Below are 19,924 nucleotides of genomic sequence, written 5' to 3' on the forward strand. Positions count from 1 at the left end.
ACATCCGTAGTTGACAATAAAGCAGTAATATATAGGGCATTTAAAATGCCTACTTTTCTTTAAAAATTCAGTAACATTCTCATGACTACTGTGTGGAACAGCTCTCTGCAGGTATACTATTTCTAAAGGTTTTCTTTCCATTTCTGTATAGATATTTTCCCTTCACATTTTGAAGGTTTGAAGAAGAGGATTGTTTTTCAAGTCACACTAAGTAAACATTAAATGCATGCAGGCTTAAAACTAAAGCATGCATGTTACGCAGCAGCAATAAAACTGCTCGGCTTGCACGACTTACAATGTTCAAGCATTGCCTTGTTAAAATGCCAAAATCCCCTTTTTCTTTGCATCTTTAAAAAAGTTAGATTATATTTTACATTGCAACATTTACTTTTTCAGTCTTTGGACAAATTAAATTTATTTTAGCATATATTTCTGTGTTACAGATAAAGCTGATGAAATAGTGCCAGTTTCCAAGCCATCGAGAATTCCAGAAAATGCAGTTTTGGACTCAAGAGTGGCAACAATTAAACAACGACCTTCTAGTAGATGTTTTCCCTCAGCTACAGATATGAATGTGAGTGGTGTCTATATTAAGTTTCCTTTAAATTACAGCGGCTTTGATGAAGTAAGAATTTTTCCAAATTCCTAATAGAAAAAAATGCTCTGATTTTAATTATTCTGGGGGTTCTCTAATGTCTACTCAATATGCACTCACACCTAAGCTTATCCCGCTTAAATTCACCGTATTTTATACAATATTAAGATAAAGAACATGACAACATAACTGGCACTAAATAGCAGAAATAATTTTAAGGGACATATTCATCTTTCCATATTAAAAATATTTCTATATGTGTAACTTTCAATTCAATGGTATTTATTAATATTTGCATGAGATAAACTCATGAGTATACAATAATATAACATAAAATATCTTCTTTTCATACATTGATGTCATATTATTTCCTCTCAAACTATATTGAAGTCATCTTTTTAGAGATTTATTTGTTGGTGTATAATAATTTTATGCCAGATGTTATTAAGATTGAATTCAACTGCTATCTCCCTAGCAAATATGAATCTATTGTGCAGTGAAAAATTGGAGCAAAAACAAATATAAAACACTCTAGAAGTACTATATCTCAATAATAAAAATCCATAGTACCTCCATGCATATCCAGAAATAGCCTTATTTCAAAATCTAGATAATCACAAGAAATCAGCATTAGAAATATTGAATATGATGGATTCATAGTCTGACCTGGTATAAAGCAATTTGCTTAGTAGTTGATACCAATTACTTTATTTGTGAGTATAAAAGATCTTTTAATTATGAAGTCATTAATGAGGCTACTAAGAGATCATTAATGTGTATTTATCATACACAATGTCCTCTTTCAGAACAGATCAGAAAGATTTATATAGTACTATCTTTAGAAAAGTATATTTGTAGTTTTTCTTTTCTGTCTTCAATTTTCCCAACACTTTTTTTAGAACTGAATTAAAAAGCATATTTGGACATGTAGTTCCATCCTGTTACTGTGGTCAGAGTTTTACATTTCTAGTTATGTATGCTGCCAAAAAGATTAATTATCCATGTGAACTACGGGTGACTAGAAAGTATGACTCCCATAATGCACTCAGTCTCAGGCTGTAATGAAATAATTTTTAGGGCCAAGAGCTGATGCAAGATTGTCAGACCACTTCAGTTTTCCTTCATCAGCACATACAAGGGATTTGTGTTGCTGTTGAGAAGTAAATCTAAGCAACGGGGGGGGGGGGACTCTTACAATGCATAGCATCCAGTTATATCCATTCTCTTTCCTTAAAATTAAGTACATGGATTCTGGGTCCACCCTGGATTCCTACATTTCAATAAATACTAAGATTGGGAAGGATTCTATTACTAAACGCGATGTTTGATTATTGTGGCAGGATTTGACACCTAGAAAGAGCCACAGAAGATTACCTGAATTCTCTCTGCTGTTCTTAGTATAAATATGTAGAATCAAAGTGCATTTAGAGAGGAATACATTAATAAAGCAAAAGAGCATTTAGATTTGGCATGAGGAAAATAGAAGTTGCTATTTTTGGTAATCCCATCTCATTATCACTTGTCAGTCTCTTGGATCTCAGTAATAATTAGTATGATAACATCCTTTAGGAATGTCTTTTATAATATAATTACAATGAACTTTAGTTTCCGCAGAATTATTTGGCTTCAATTTTACCACTAAACCTTGGCTATCACAGCAACAGAAATAGGGTTAGAATAGAAATAGAATAGAAACATTACATTAACGGATGGGTGGGAGGTGGACTTTGATTTCTTGAGTAATTTTCAAGTCACTTCTGGGTAGTGCCCTATTTTTCTTTGAACATCTCACTGATGGTTAACGTGATGCATCTCTCCCTTTTCCTCTTCCTCCTCTTCCTCCTCCTCTTCTACTACCAATTCTATTTATTTTGAAACTGACTTTTTTTTTCTTATGACATGATACTTGCTATTAGCCACAGTGTGGGTCCTTTGCTTTTGGTTGTATGTACAAGTACTTATGGCCTATTTTTTCTTCTCTCCAGAGTACTTTGCACTTTCTTTACATGTATTACGTCATAAAATGAACAGATGTTGATAATTGCCTTTAAGGGGAAAAATTGAGTTTTGTGTCTGGACAAGAGGACAGCCACAAAACCTTCAAAATTAAAACCCCAAAAGTGAACTGTTTTCAGGACAGTTCTTCCCTGTCAGAAAGCCATGAAACATATTTCCCCGCTGACTTCTTGTGTAGCTTTGATGAGACAAGTTGCACTTCCAACGGAAAATGTGTGCAGATTCAACAATACAAGTACTGGTAGGATAACTATGGCTGTGCTGTTTTATAGCATTGCTCCCAAAGATATCTGTCAGTATTATCAGCAAAATATTGCTGTATGACAACGATTATAGGGCTAATCAAAAAGTATAGAGAAAGGTCAGAAAAACAGTGCCCAATTCTTTGTGCCCTTGCTGTTCTTCTACTATTCATAATACTGTGCCTAAGTAGATTCTTGTTGTGCGTTACTAAAATATGAGTATATATGAATTTTAAATTACTTAAATGGAAATTTCTCATTTAAATATGGAAAATTATTCAGAATCAGTGCGAAGTCTGTCATCTCCAACATAGTAGGAAACAAAAAGCATTAAATTCCTGCCTCTGAATCTCTCTGAATAGTATTATTTGAAGATAATACTATCTTCAAATAGTATTAAAGTTTGGGGTTGACAATTAATTAATCAGGTGCTCCAACACTCGAGTTTTTAAAGAAGAGACTGAACAACAATTTGTCTGAAATGGTATACGGTTTCCTGCTTGAGCAGGAGGTTGGACTGAAAGATCTACAAGGTCCTTGGGTATTTTACCAGAGAAATATAGTAAAGAGAACATATATTTGATTATTCATATAACCACTGCAGCTAGGATTGTGTTTGCACAAAACTGGAAGGCACTGAAAGCTCCTCCAGAAGAAGAGGTCATCAGGAAAATAATGGAATGTGCAGAAATGAATAGATTAACAATGATAATTAAAGATAAGACAGAGTCAGAGTATTATGAAATTTGGGGAAAATTTTATGAGTGGGTGAAAAAGAGAATATGCTTAAAAGACAGCTAACACTAATTTAGATGGAAGAAAAATGAGGAGATAAGGATATTATCATACCTAATATAGACATTGAAAATCTAAGGCAGGGGTCGGCAACCTAAAAAAGAAAAAGAGCCACTGGGAACCGGTTCCATCACAAATTAAAAAAAGAGGGAGCCGCGTGCGTGTGTCCATGCACGCGCATGCGCAAAAAGGTTTTTTGCGCATGCGCGGAGGCACGCGGCTGCCATTTTTTAAAAAATGAGATGGAACCGGTTCCCGGTTGCCCGACGGCGACGGCCCGTCTGCAAAGCTGCCGCTTTCGGCAGCTTTGCAGACGGGCCGTGGCAGCTTCCTCAAAGAGCGGCGCCCCTGCCCATTCCGAGAGGTGCGCGCGCACCTCTCCGAACGACCGGAGGTGCGCGCGTACCTCCGCGCGAATGGGCAGCGGTGCCGCTCTTTGAGGAAGCTGCCGCGGCCCGTCTCAGCTTCCTCAAAAAGAGAGGCGCCCCTGCCCATTCCGAGAGGTGCGCGCGCACCTCTCCGAACGACCGGAGTTGCGCGCACACCTCCCCAAACCTTTGGGGAGGTGCGCGCGTACCTCCGTGCGAAGGGGCAGCGGCGCCGCTCTTTGAGGAAGCTGCCGAAAGCGGCAGCTTCCTCAAAGAGCGGCACCGCTGCCCCTTCGCGCGGAGGTACGCGCGCACCTCCCCAAAGGTTTGGGGAGGTGCGTGCGCAACTCCGGTCGTTCGGAGAGGTGCGTGCGCACCTCTCGGAATGGGCAGGGGCGCCGCTCTTTGAGGAAGCTGCCGCGGCCCGTCTGCTAAGCTGCCGCTTTCGGCAGCTTCAGAGACGGGCCGCGGCAGCTTCCTCAAAGAGCGGCACCACTGCCCCTTCGCGCGGAGGTACGCGCGCACCTCCCCAAAGGTTTGGGGAGGTGCGCGCGCACCTCCGGTCGTTCGGAGAGGTGCGCGCGCACCTCTCGGAATGGGCAGGGGCGCCGCTCTTTGAGGAAGCTGCCGCGGCCCGTCTGCTAAGCTGCCGCTTTCGGCAGCTTCAGAGACGGGCCGCGGCAGCTTCCTCAAAGAGCGGCACCGCTGCCCCTTCGCGCGGAGGTACGCGCGCACCTCCCCAAAGGTTTGGGGAGGTGCGCGCGCAACTCCGGTCGTTCGGAGAGGTGCGCGCGCACCTCTCGGAATGGGCAGGGGCGCCGCTCTTTGAGGAAGCTGCCGCGGCCCGTCTGCTAAGCTGCCGCTTTCGGCAGCTTCAGAGACGGGCCGCGGCAGCTTCCTCAAAGAGCGGCACCGCTGCCCCTTCGCGCGGAGGTACGCGCGCACCTCCCCAAAGGTTTGGGGAGGTGCGCGCGCAACTCCGGTCGTTCGGAGAGGTGCGCGCGCACCTCTCGGAATGGGCAGGGGCGCCGCTCTTTGAGGAAGCTGCCGCGGCCCGTCTGCTAAGCTGCCGCTTTCGGCAGCTTCACAGACGGGCCGCGGCAGCTTCCTGAAAGAGCGGCACCGCTGCAAATTCGCGCGGAGGTACACGCGCACCTCTCCAAAGGTTTGGGGAGGTGCGCGCGCACCTCCGCCCATTCGGGGAGGTGCGCGTGCACCTCTCCAAACGGGCGGTGCCACTCTCCATTTGGAGAGGTGCGCGCGCACCACTGCCCGTTGGAAGAGGTGCGCGCGCACCGGGCGGCTGGGAGCCGCAAGAGACGGCTCAAAGAGCCGCATGCGGCTCCGGAGCCGCAGGTTGCCGACCTGTGATCTAAGGAGAGGAGCTGCTCGGACATCACCCCTGAATTGTGTCGGAAGAGGAATGGGAGGGAAGAAAGGAGAGGAGAGAGGGAAGAGAGGAGAGGAGGGGGAAGGAAGTAGGAAGGTTGGAGGAAAAGAGGAGGAAAAGTGGGGAGAAACAGGAGGGGAGTGGTGAGGGAAAGAGGAGAGGAGAGGAAGAAGAGGGAAGTAGGAAAGAAAGGAGAAAGGGAGAAAGAAAGTAGAGAAGAGGGAAGAGAGATAAGGAGGGTGGATACAGTGAAAGGGGAAATGGACGAGCAGCACCCAAACGTACGTGTATGTATTTATGTATGGCGATATATAATACTTACAGCATTACTGATATAACAAATGTTAAATACCTGAAAAAATGTTTATATTTCATTGGTTAGTTTGTGGTATATTAAAGGAATTGTGAAAAATAAAATAAATAAAAAAAGAAAGATCTACAAGGTCCCTTCCAACTCTGTTATTCCAATATTCTGCTTCAGCTAGCCGAACAGAGTATGAAATGCTTTGCAAAAGGGAAAGAATGATAAATACCTAAGGGTGGGAGATACAAGATTGCATCCTGTATTCTACCACTTTTTCTCTTCCTCCTCTCATAGGGAACGAGTTTCTTCTAGATATCTTGCAAGTCCACCATTATAAGTGGTAGCAGAGTGCTAAAAGCATGACACAAAGAAACCGTGGCTCAGATTTTTCAAATTGCTTAAAAAGCACCAAACTTTTATGGCAGTTAATGACTCACACCTTTCAGTACTCTCACGGCCACAAAAAAAGCTTACCAGGTTAAGATATAGCAGGGCTAAACATCTATAAAGATCTTCCTGTGTTCTAACCTAGTTTCTGGATCTTTTTAGAAGGCATAGCATTGACGGTTCTCATTAAGCTGACAATAGAGCGCAATGTGTTTTCCCTTACCCACTCCCCTGCAAAATGGGAATACTAGAGTAAATCATTCACAGTTCGAGTAGCTTTTCCTTCTTCAGACACCTAAAGGGTGCTTTTTCACTATGAAAGAAGAATCGGAGAGAATTCCTCACTTTTTTCTGAATTAAAAAAAAGTGATTTGGTTCTTCACACATGGATTGAAACAATTTATTGTTTACTTCTTCCTTCCATGCACCATAAAGGTTTATACAAGGGTAGAACATTCCAGAAGGATGAAACTTTTGGGGCCAAAGTAGCAAGGCTTTGTATGATGGGCTTTTCTTCTCTGAAACTTTATCCCTGACATAGTTCAGTCAACTATCTAGCCCAGGGGTAGACAACCTTGGCTCTTTTATGACTCGTAGACTTCAACTCCCAGAATTCCTGAGCCAGCTATGCTGGCTCAGGAATTCTGGGAGTTGAAGTCCACAAGTCATAAAAGAGCCAAGGTTGCCTACCCCTGATCTAGCCATTGGGGAGAATTCAGCTCCTCACTCCTGTTATAGCTCAGCAGGATGGGACAGGTTGGACTCAACCAAGCAAAGCAGAGAAGAAATATAGATGGTTTCATGTAAAATAAATGCTAAATATCAAAGCACAAATTAAATATTATGTGTTAAATATTTTAACATTATTTCTTTGATTTTTCTAGTCCATGTATGAAAGACAAGGGATTGCTGTGATGCCACCAACAGTACCCGGAAGTTCTCAAGGCCCGTTTCTGGGTGTGCCACGAGGTACAGTAAGAAGACAAAAATCAATAGGTAAGATATTACATACACATCAGTAAGGGATACTTTTTTATAATAAATTGCTATTACACGAGAATATCAGTTTATTATTATCTTTATCTATAACCCTGACTGATTATTAGCTGGAACTAATATTGTTTTAAAAATGTCATAATGGATTGTGATGATTAGTACTTTAGTTAATACAATGAAAGAACTAGTTTTTGGTGTTCTGCTGGAAAATTTTAAACAACATGCTATGCAACCTCTTTTCCTGATTAATACTTAACTTCTAAGTTTCCAGCATGAAGTTTATAATCTCATTCAACATTTAGCAGCCTTAATGCATCAGTCCTTATAATATTTGGATAAACATTTCACAATTCCTCTAAATTATCCTTTTTGTCATGCATTATGAATTTTTATTTTCTTTCATGCATAGCAACCTGTTCCTTAATGGCCGCAGCGCATAAATACATGGTTTTTTTAAGTGCTTCATTTTCTTTTTAATTTTTTCATGATCTCTTTTTATGCACGCTTTAGAAAAAGAACAACTGTCTGCAGGAATTTACAAGGTTCAGTACACAAAAGATAAATGAAAAGTCCCTGAATCAAGTTCTAACACAGGGAAATACTACAATAGACATATTATAAAACTGTATGATGCACAGTGTAAATAATATTACATTTATTTTATATATGATTATGCTGGATTGAAAAGAAATGACAATTTAAACATTGTAGCTTTTTTTTTAAGGGGTAACAGAAGAAGAACGGCAATTTTTGGCTCCTCCCATGCTCAAGTTTACTAGAAGTCTATCAATGCCGGATACTTCAGAAGATATTCCCCCTCCACCACAGGCTTTACCTCCATCACCCCCACCTCCTTCTCCTTCTCTTTACAACTCTCCCAAATCTCCAGTATCTAGAATGTATGGCACAATTAAGCCTGCTTTTAATCAGAATTCAGGTTCAAAGACAGTTGTTTCAGGTAGGCCTGAAAACATGGGGACTGTGATCAGAGACAAAGGCATATATTACCGGAGAGAAATGGACCGTTATTCTCTAGATTCTGAGGACTTATACAGCAGAAATGCCGCAACTCAGGCCAACTTCAGAAACAAGAGAGGTCAGATGCCAGAGAATCCTTATTCAGAAGTTGGAAAATTAGCCAGCAAAGCGATGTATGTTCCAGCCAAGCCAGCCCGACGGAAGGGAATGCTAGTGAAACAATCTAATGTTGAGGACAGTCCAGAAAAAACTTGCTCCATTCCCATTCCAACCATTATCGTGAAAGAGCCATCCACCAGCAGCAGTGGGAAAAGCAGTCAAGGAAGCAGCATGGAGATTGACCCCCAGTCTTCAGAGCAACCAGGACAGCTGCGACCCGAAGACGGCTTGACAGTCAGTATCCCCTTTGCAGCCGCCATTGCTGGAGCAGTGAGGGATAGGGAGAAAAGATTAGAAGCCAGGCGCAATTCTCCAGCTTTCCTTTCCACAGATTTGGGAGATGAGGATATTGGACTAACCCCTCCAACTCCACGTATGAGACAGTCTAAGTTTAGCGATGAAGGGCTCTTTGGTAATGAAGAGGGCTTCCGGCAGCTTGTATCGCCATCTCCTATCCCAGCACCTAGAGAGACCGAAAATATTTTCAATGGCAGCGAATCAAATAACCAAAATGACGCAAGGACACCAAACTCTTCAGTCCAAACCACAGCAAGCTCTGAAAACAACGCACTGACAGCCCAAAATACTGGTTTAGATAATTATGTTCATCCCCTGACAGGGAAAATACTGGACCCCAATTCCCCTTTAGCCCTTGCCCTCTCTGCCAGAGACAGAGCCATGAAAGAGCAAAGCCAGCCGATTCCAGGGAAAGGAGACTCTAGCAAAGCAGATCTTAACAAACCCCTTTACATCGATACAAAGATGAAACCCATCATTGAAGCTCCATTTCCAGCAACAGCTACCATTGCTAGGCAAAATACACGTGGTCCACTAAGGCGCCAGGAGACGGAGAATAAATATGAGATGGATGCTGCAAAAGAAAGGAGGTCTGAAGAGAAAAAGAACATGCTAATAAATATTGTGGATACCTCACAACAAAAGTCAGCCGGTTTGCTCATGGTTCATACGGTGGACACGGCACAAGCCAGCGATAAACCCGAGAAAGAAGAGAAAAGTGCTGAGATGGAGGTGAATGTTGAAAAGCCTCCATCGGAGATGCAGGAAGAGACAGAAGCAGCAAAAAGTGGATTGGATGATCCCGGCATGCTTCCGCCACCGTCCCCGTCCTGCAAAACAATTGTAGCTGTTAGTTCCATCGATGATCCGATCATTTTGCCATTTCGTATTCCCCCTCCTCCTTTAGCTTCGGTTGATCTTGATGAAGACTTTATCTTTACTGAGCCATTACCTCCCCCTTTAGAGTTTGCTAACAGTTTTGATATTCCTGATGACAACTCAGTCCCATCCTCTGTCTCGGCCCTAACAGACTTGGTCAAACAGAGAAAAAATGGAACTCTGCCTGCTTCATTTAATCCTATTCAGCCCTCAGATTCATTAGACAGTAAGAAGTCAGGGGGTCTTTCAAACTGTTTGCCTCCCTCAATTTTGCCACCCCCTGAAAATTTTGACAATGTCCCTGACTCTGGGATTGAAGAGGTGGACAGTCGTAGTAGTAGTGACCATCAACTAGAGACAACCAGCACTATCTCAACTGTGTCCAGCATCTCTACCTTGTCCTCTGAAGGTGGTGAGAACTTGGATACTTGTACAGTCTATGCAGATGGGCAAACATTTCTGGTGGACAAACCCCCAGTACCTCCTAAGCCAAAAATGAAGCCCATAATCCACAAAAGCAATGCACTTTATAAAGATGCACTCATTGAAGAAACTGTGGATAGTTTTGTTATTCCTCCCCCAGCCCCGCCTCCTCCTCCAATCAGCGCACAGCCCAGTATGGCTACAGTTGTACAGCAAAGGACCTCTAAGCTCTGGGGCGATGTCACAGAAATTAAAAGCCCAGCTCTCTCAGGCCCAAAGGCAAATGTTATTAGTGAACTGAACTCAATACTGCAGCAGATGAACAGAGAAAAATCCTCAAAGCCAGGAGAAGGATTGGAGTCCCCTCCAGGGACAAAAGTTGCCAGTCTTAGTACAAGGTAAATGCAACTTCAAGTTTTTAAAGCGTTTCTATTGCTTGTCAGTTTGAACTTACCTTGTTTTTATGGCACACGGAGATGTAATTCTGTTAAATCATATTTAAATATAGTAATTCCAATATGTTCACTTTTTCCATTCCAATCTATTGAAAAATTAAATGCATAATAAGCTTACCTTTTCCCTTATGAATGTAGATACAGTCAATTTTGTTATGGTGCAGCCTGATTTTACAGTTGTTGAAATTCTTTTTTTTTCTCATTAATCTATACTCAGTACCCCATAATGACAAAGTGAAAACAGAATGTTAGAAATGTCTGTAAATCTATTAAAAAGAAAAAAAACCCTGAAATATCATATTGGCATAAGTATTCAGACCCTTCACTCAGTACTTTGTTGAAGCGCCTTTGGCAGCAATTACAGCCTCGAGTCTTTTGGGGTATGATATGACAAGCTTTGACCTCATGGCTTTTGCTCTGCTACAGTATGCATTGTCAGCTTTGAGGCCTTCCGTAGAGAGTTGTGTGTCTTTCCAAATCATGTCCAATCACTTTAATGTCCAATCACTTTAAACAGGTTGACTCCAATCAAAGTGTAGAAACATGTCAGCAGGGATCAAGAGAAATGGGAGGCAGCTGAACTAAATTTCAAGTGTTGTTGCAAAGGGTCTGAATACTCAACGCCAGTATGATATTTCAGTTTTTTTCTTTTTAATAAATTTACAGACATTTCTAACATTCTGTTTTCACTTTGTCCTTACGGGTACTGAGTGTAGATTAATGAGAAAAAGAATGGATTTCAACAACTGTAGAATCAGCCTGCAGCATAACAAAATTGACAAAAGTGAAAGGAGTCTGAATACTTTCTGAATCCACTGTAAATACAGCTAGAGATATAAAATATGAAAGGAGAGGCTGAGATCCTAAGGTTTAATTCTATGCATAAATCAGTGTTTTTTTCCTGGTTCCTACTACAATCCAGAACCTGATCCTGAAAATCTAAGTGCCCTTTGGCATAGCATGGAGTGATGTAAAAAAAAATAGGAAAAGAAATTATAATCCTACATGAGCACGTAGAAATGTTTTCTAATCATACCTGGGACGGTTTCATCCATTTTTTATAAAGAACATTTATATTTTAGCTATGCTACCCACTACAAATTAACTTGTTTGAAATACCGGGTATGGTATTTAGAGCTGCTTGTTTGCTTATTTGTTAAGGCATTGTATAAGTTTAACCAGTTCAGTTGGTATAATATATACAATAGTTCAGAGACATGAATTTATATAAAGGGAGTTGAATTAGTTGGCTTGAACTGTTTGGATAGGACTACCTGTGAAATCTGACACTGAGGCTTTTATAAACTGGCCTATTGTTAAGAGGGTAAACATTTGCTAGATGGAACTTGTCAGACAGATTGGAATCAGCTCTATTTCTGAACATTTTATTTTATGGATTTATGGATTTTTATTTCGTATAACAAAGCTTACTGAAGTTACAAAATTTCTAGAGACTTTGGAGGGGCCCATTCATTTGGTGATGACTAGCATCAAAATGTAGAGAAAGCATAATCCAAGACACAGGAATTAATATATGAAAACAAAAATTCTGCATCCAAAGGTGACTTATTTATGGTGTCCCACCTGAGTCTTTTACCAGATGGTGCCAAACATTAAGTGACAGAGAAGCGGCACAGATGCTTGTCCAGTTTCCTGTACATCTTATAGAAATACCCTAACCTAAAGGGAGCCTAGAAGTACAATTGCTGAAGTTTTGCAAGAGTTCCTTTACGAAGTAGGGTGGAGGTCACAATTTTTAATGGCATCAGTTCCAGCCAGTGGCGTAGCGTGGGTTGTCAGCACCCCGGGCAAGGCAAGTAATTTGCGCCCTCTAACCCGCACCGTACGCCTGGCACCCCCCCTCCACAGTGGGCGGCGACCCGGCGGCTCAGATCGGATTCGCACAGCCAGCACTGCAGTGAGAGAGAGTGAGTGAGCCAGGCAGGGGCAGAGAGCTGCGAGTGCGAGCGCGCCCCCCCAGATGTTGCGCCCGGTGCGGCTGCCCCCCCCTGCACCCCCCACGCTATGCCACTGGTTCCAGCTGTACTTCACTGTACTTTTCAATATAGTGAGGGGATGCATTCTTCTAGAGTGTTTCCTGTGATATACAGTATATTTATGTAACATAGTCTGCAGCTTGTGGCAGATTTAACCTGCAACTTATAATTACACAGTTACATCCTAATTTTAAAAAAACAAAACAAAACAAAAAACCTGAAACAGGAAAATAAGAGTTTACATGTTTTAGAAAACTTGAATTGTTTTTGCTATGATAGGAATTGCTTTAAGGAAAGAAAGAAGACTCTAAAAGAATAAAAATGTTTAAAAGAAACAAGAAAATGTCTATAATACATAGAAAGCAATATGTTTCTTAAACACAGCATTACAGTGCGACCACATGAAATAATATTACTTTGATGCCCAGCTTGATACATTTCATCAATTCAGGATTGTAAATTCAGGGTGGCATTCTTTCCATCATAAAACATTTTCTCCTAACCCCATGCTTGGTAAATCCTTCATTCTTTATATTTATATTTCTATATATTTATATTCCACTTTTGGATTTGGATTTCAAGTTCAAATTCATATGTTTAAGCCAGAATGGGAAATATTGTATAAAAATAATAATTTCTTAGTTGCTAGTATCTGAAGTAGAATGTAAAAAAATCAAAATATAGGGATTTATTAAATCATAATCATTGTATACTTCATCTTGAGCATCCTTGATAATAGAAATAACATTGTTTTGTTGTTTCAATCAAGAATCCAATAATTTACCAGATCCTTCTACTCATTCTAAATTCTCTGTTTTTCAGTACTAAGTATAGAAAGGGATTTGGATTCCTGTTTAACTGACATGAAGCACTGTATAATTATTGTGTAGATAGTTTTATATGTACTGAGAAGTGACTTAATATCTCTCTTCATCTGTTTTATAAAAATTGTTATTTTAATCATGATGTATCTAAATGCCATCTTGAATAATTACAATTACTTTTTCTTATAGTAATTGAAAAAAATTCTGCCAGATGAACAATTATTGCAATAGAGCTACTACAGCTTTTATCTATCCCTTCAACTAAAGATTAATATACTAAAAATAATCAAATCAGGAAGAAATATAGCATGAAGTTGGGAAAAAAGTATATGTTTGCTGCAAAGGATTAAGTTATATCAATCTGGAACAAGCTAATGAAATATCTAAAACTTGATAAAATCTTCAGACAGAGCTCTTTGATTCACCGGGAAATAAAAAGTTATTCAAAACACATGAATGGGATTGCAGTCACCTATTAGGAACAGATTTGCATCCTAGTAGAGTGGTGATGCTGGACAGTCACTAAAACATTGGTGGCAAAGATACTTACTTTAATACTTTACCCCAAGATAAAACAGCTTTAGTGCTTGCTGCTTGCTGCCAGTGCTAAGACGTTTATAATAATAATAAAGTTGGAAGGGTCCTTGGAGGTCATCTAGTCCAACCCCCTGCTCAGGCAGGAAACCCTATACCATTTCAGTATTGTAATATACTTTCCCAAAACATAATTTAATATTGCTTGTGTTCTGGTAAGTCTTTCCAATTTGGCAGCCACAAGTCTAACAAACAATTAACTAAATAGTGTACAGTCTTACATGGCCACAACCAAGTAGAAGTCTGCCTAGTCTTCTACTATCTTTGACCAGAGGTAGGACACTAATTTGACTATCCTGCCTTAGTTGCATTTGGCATCAACCATTAAGTGAGCAGGCCCATGAGATGGCATAGGACCCACATTGTGGAATACATATCACTAGGGTTCAAGCAAGCCCTCTCTCCACTGGAGTTTAGAAAGGGACTCAAACATATTTTTTCCCTATAAATATTTCTGCTTTAATGTTTCTGTTTCATCGCTGTTACGTTTTAATGTTTTTATAAATGCCTTGCTGTTACTGAAAGCAACCCAGGGCCATTAATGGAGTGCTTTTGACATATAGCGTTCTGTGTAAATGAATAGGAACCTGCAGTGAAAATGGGTTTTAAGAAATATTGAGTGATAGATACATGCTTTATATATAGTAGTGAAGAAATGAAAGCAATTTGAATCAAAGGAATAGGAGTGATGTACAGATTAAAGGTAAAGGTTCCCCCGCACATGTGTGCTAGTCATTTCCGACTCTAGGGGCCGGTGCTCATCTCCGTTTCAAAGCCAAAGAGCCAGTGTTTGTCCGAGGACGTCTCCGTGGTCATGTGGCCGGTATGACTGGATGCCAAAGGTGCACGGAACGCTGTTACCTTCCCACCGTAGTAGTCCCTATTTTTCTACTTGCATTTTTACGTGCTTTCGAACTGCTAGGTTGGCAGAAGCTGGGACGAGTAACAGGCGCTCACTCTGCTACACAGCACTCAGGATTCGACCTGCCAAACTGCTGATCTTCTGATCGACAAGCTCAGCGTCCTAACCTACTGAGCCACCGCGTGCGTCCCTATGTACAGATTAGCAGCAAGGAAATTAACTGTTTAAGGATGACAAAAGTCCAGAGATATCCCAGACAGAGAACTGAAGGCCATGCAGTTAACGGGAACAGAGCTCTTCCCAAACTGGTACACTCCAGATATATTGAGATTATAGTTTCTCAAATTCCTAGCTAGTGTGACCACTAGAAAGGTAATTTGCTCTTAAATTCTTCTGAGAAAGAATTCTTGGAATTTTGAGATAGGGGATGTATCATTTCATAATTTTACAGTCTTCTTACAGCTTCTGATGAGTCTCAACATCTTTTTAATAATCTGGTAACCAAAACTGGATGCAAGTGTGGTCTTACTAAGGCTTTATAAAGTGGTATTAACACTTCATATGGTCTTGATTCTATCCCCCTGTTAATGCAGTCTAGGATTGAATTGGCTTTTTTGGCTGCTGTCACACACTGCTGGCTCATATTTAACTGATTGTCCACTAGGATTCCAGGATCCTTCTCACTGTTATTGGTTGTATTAATTCCATGACCACATATATTTATTTTGTATTGTTTTAACTACTTTTAATTTGTTTTTATGTTTTATGATGTACACAGTCCAAAGTCCTCTGGGGATGGGCAGCTATAGAAATCAAATAAATTTCCCCATCTTTATTAAATATATGACCAAAGATTCAGATTCCCTTACACCAAATGGTGATCACATGATCACAGTCTACTATGATGGTTGTAAACACTGTCAGTTGCAAAATACCTGTCAGAATCCTTTCTATGGGCATGGGTTTTCTTATCCTTTCCAGGTTCTGCCAAACTCCGGGGAGAGAGGGGGAAGCTTGGGGTGTTGATGTATATTTCGTTTGCTTTGTTTTCTGCTCTATCTTCTTTGATGTTTCTCTAACGGGATGAGAATGGAATGCGCCTCCGGCAATCTACCTTATCTCCGGTGGCGGAAGAAACGGCGCAGACACCTAACAGCCTTGGAAGCGGCACCTTATCATTCTGTTCCCACAGCGCTTTCACACCTGCAGATTGGCCTGTTTGAACCATACAGAAGGACAGTTGGGGTGGGGTTACTCTGAAAATTTTTGATTACTTGATTTGCGCGGGAAACCCTCAGATCCTGCCTTCTATTCCTGCTGTCAACATCTTCCAATAAAAGTTCCTTTTGAAATGATGCCATTTCAAGAGTTCTGCTTTCTTGGGAGGACTAATTGAGGCGGGTCCTTACATTAGGCAGGATCTGCAAAGTGGTCAACCCGGAGGGAAAACCTCTATTGTGGGGACCGTGCAAAAAATGTTGAACCATGGCGGTGAGAGAGTAGAAGGCAATCTTGGGAGGGGAAGCTCCACCCCGGACTGGACTGAGCGAGAGCAGCTCTGACTCCTCTGGTTCACCTGATGAGACCGTAACCAGAGAAACTTGGGAGAAACCGAGATATTTGATGGGCGTTGGAAAGAAAGAAGACCGGGCGGCAAAAGCCAGGAAGGTAACACGCAGTCACCAGGCGGTGTGGAAGTGAGAGATGGAGAGGTCATTCAACCTCAGCGAGAAGGATGATGAGAGAACAGCCTGATCTGATCGCTTCCTCAAGCAAGCCATCAACCTGATGGTGGAAGCTTTCAGCTCCCTAAAAGAGGAGGAGAAAGACCCATGTCGGGGTTCAATAGCCGCAGGGATCACAGAAGATGAGTGTCAGGAGAGCGAGTTGGCAAACCCAGGCCCCTCTACCAGCACATTGGAGGCTGTGGAAGCCATGGTAGCAGTTGCCACCCCAAGATGAGCCATCCTAGCTGGCACTGGGCCAGATGGAGAACCCACTGACCCAGCCAGAAATTCTCACTCTTGGGAGTTAAATACAGCGGGATGCCTCAACAACTGGGGGTTTCCTAGCCAATGTCCTGAGTTACATGGGGGAATATGGCCGAGACATCGCCAGTGACAATGGATGGGTGAGGCTTGTAACCATGGCCCTGGAGGGAGCAGCCACCTGGTGGCTGGTGCCCCTGCACAATGCCAACACTCCCAAGCTGTGGAACTTCAACCACTTCATGGCTGCCTTGCGGAGGAGGTTCGAGGATCCTTTAGCTGGCTGGAAGGCTAGGGAACACATCAAAACAGTGAGACAAGGTCATCGCCTGGTAGCCGAGTATACAGAGGAATTTAGAGACCTAGCAAGTCGACTCAACTGGCCAGAGGATGTCCTACTGTGCCATTTCAAAGACGGGCTGAACGATGATCTGTATCATGCCTATATCTCTAAAGGAGATCCAGACTGACTCCATGACTGGTGTATCCTAGCCAAAGAAGTCAAGATTGACCAAGCCTGAAGGCAGAGATGTCTGGGGCAAATCTGGAGATGCTCCCCCTCTGGTGGAAAACAAGATGCAGCAAGGCCACCCCCCACAATGCCACGCTCAATGGCTTGCTTCAAGTGCAGCAAGGAGGGGCACCGAGCTGTGGTATGCCGCTCGAAGACTCCTGTGTGAAAACCCGACCGAGCCAGTGGAGGGAAGCCTGGGGAGACTCTGCAGCAACCCAAAGAGACCGCCATTAAGAGCACTGAGGTCTTGAGATCCAACCCCCCAGAATCCCAAGGGAACCAGCTTCATCTGGAAAACCATCCGAATCCTCTGACAGCGACTTGGAAGATGAACCCCTGGTAAGTGGACCCATAAAATTGTTGAGTCCAGGGTTGCTGAGGAAGGTGTCCCTGAATGTCCTAATGGACTCGGGTTGCACCCAGTGCCTCATAAGCCCAACCCTGGTGGGCAACTTATGAATCCCTGTGAGGAGGCTGAAGAAGCCAATTTCATTTGGCCAGTTAGGTGGGTCCATTGGAGAGCAGATCCCAGCCACCCTTGCTACCTAGCCCATCCATCTCACACTGGGGGATGACACAGAGACTTTGACTTTTATTGTGACCCCAGGGATAGAATGGCCCCTAATCTTGGGGATGACGTGGTTGAGGAAATGGAGCCCAAGGGTGGACTGGAAGATCGGAGAGTTGAGGTTCCCAAAACAAAAGCCCACCACCTGGGGAGGAGGCAGAAACACAAAGAGAAAAGACCCCAGAGGTGGTAGCAGCAATGAAGGATCGGGGGTTGGAAGCACTACCCGAGGAATACCAAGATTTAGCCAATGTGTTCAGTGAAGAGCGATCTTACGAATTACCTCACCATTGGCCCACTGACTGCGCCATCAAAATCCTACCAGGGGCCAAATTACCTAAGCCAAAAATGTATTCGATGACAACCAAGGAACTAGAAGAGTTGCAGAAATTCATAGAAAAAAAATTTAGTGTAGGGTTTCATACAGCCAGCAAGACCGAAAATGGTGGCTCCAGTATTATTCTGGGGAAAGAAAGATGGGTCTCTTCACCTCTGAATGGATTACAGGTCCTTAAACGCAGTGAGCACTAATGAAGGATATGCTGGCCCACCTAGCAAAGGGGAAAATATTCTCAAAATTAGTCCTAAGTGTGGCATATTACTGGGTTAGAATTAAAGAAGGGGACAAATGGAAGATGGCATTTAACTACCCCATGGGCTAATTCCAATTTAAAGTACTCCCATTTGGACTACAGGGAGCGCCAGCAATCTTCATGCAACTGATTAATGAAGTCCTCCAGGAATACCTCTACAAGGGGGTCCTTGTGTACCTGGATGACATCTTAATTTTCACCAACATGAGAGAGGAGCACGTAAAACTAGTCAGGGCGGTGCTGAATAAATTGCGGGCCACACAATTTTACATCAAGCTGTCAAAGTGTGAATTCCATAAAGAAAAAATTGACTAGGATACCGCATATCTCATAATGGGATAGAAATGGATCCAGAGAAAAGTCAGGACAGTGCTGGAATGGGCACCACCATGCACAAGGAAACAATTACAAAGTTTCCTGGGATTCGCTAATTTCTACCGTCAATTCATCTCCTCTTTTGCCCAGATCGTGCTTCCTATTACGAACTTGCTAAAAATGAGAGGGGAGAGAAAACCAAAACCTAGCCAACCACTAAAATGGACCATGGAATGTCAAGCCGCATTCAAAAAGCTGAAAAGACTTTTTGCAGCTGAGTCAGTCCTGAAACACCCAGACACAGAGAAGCTTTTTGTCATACAAGTGGATGGGAGCGATGTAGCAGTAGTCGCAGTGCTGCTCCAAGAAAACCAAGAGGGTAAACTGCAGCCTTGTGATTACACATCCAGAAAGCTCACAGAAATGGAACAGAGGTGGGCAGTGTGGAAGAAAGAAACTAAGCAGTGCGCTGGGCCCTCCTCACATGGAGGCACTTCTTGGAAGGGAGTAAAATCCCCTTCCAGGTATGGACTGACCACAAGAACCTTGAAGCCTTTAAAAAAAAACCAGAGATTTGTCACCAAAACAAGCGAGGTAGTCTCAACATTTCCACTGATTCAACTTCACTATCAAATACTTACCTGGGGGAAAGAATTTCTTAGTGGACATTTTATCAAGGTTGCCACACTATAACAGTACCAAAACAGAAATAGTAGACCCCATAACGCCATCTAAACAATTAGAGGCCCCAGTAACCACACACTTGCAAGCAAGGAAACCAAAGCCCCTGGATGGCGAAGCAGGAGCGGAATTCAGACAGGCTCTGGAAATGGATGAAAGGTTCCTGAGTTACAAAAATCTCTGCTCAATGAATGATGGACTACCTTGGATGGGGGGGGGGAAACTATATGTGCGCAAAGCCCAGAGACTGAAATTTATGCAACTATGTCATGACTCAAAGATGGCTGGACATTTTGGATTCATAAAAATGCTCCATCTAGTAAAGAGGCAATTTTGGTGGTTGTCCATAAAGAAAGACATTTAAAGCTATGTGGCTAGCTGCCACATCTGTGCGTTGACAAAATGGAGACAGGGCAGAACACCGGGACTCTTACAAGTGGTAGCAAGCCCATCAGCACCTTGGCGGGAAATTTCCAAGGACTTTATAGTGGAGTTGCCAGAGAGTGCAGGGAACACAGTCATTTGGGTGGTAACTGACCTGTTCTCTAAACAGATGCATTTCATCCTGTGCACCAAGATTCCTACGGCCAAGGCTCTAGCCAAGATGTTTGTACAACATATCTACCGACTACATAGGACCCTGCAACACATAATCTCAGACAGGGGGGTGTAATTCACTTCAGAGTTCTGGAGGATGGTTTTGG

General features: G+C 42.5%; 1 protein-coding gene across 3 annotated transcripts in view; it reads left to right on the plus strand.

The window, feature by feature from the left end:
• SHANK2 (SH3 and multiple ankyrin repeat domains 2) overlaps window positions 1-19,924 on the plus strand; it is a 407,794-nt gene that overhangs the window by 381,803 nt on the left and 6,067 nt on the right. For all 3 annotated transcript variants that reach the window (XM_081341780.1, XM_081341781.1, XM_081341782.1), the window contains 3 exons: window positions 444-574; window positions 6,982-7,093; window positions 7,818-10,227. In XM_081341780.1, the coding sequence (XP_081197906.1) occupies window positions 444-574; window positions 6,982-7,093; window positions 7,818-10,227 (2,653 nt within the window). The remainder of the gene's footprint in view (window positions 1-443; window positions 575-6,981; window positions 7,094-7,817; window positions 10,228-19,924) is intronic.

The sequence above is a fragment of the Vipera berus genome, assembly GCF_964194415.1.
Source record: "Vipera berus genome assembly, chromosome: 1".
Classification (NCBI taxonomy): Eukaryota; Metazoa; Chordata; class Lepidosauria; order Squamata; family Viperidae; genus Vipera; species Vipera berus.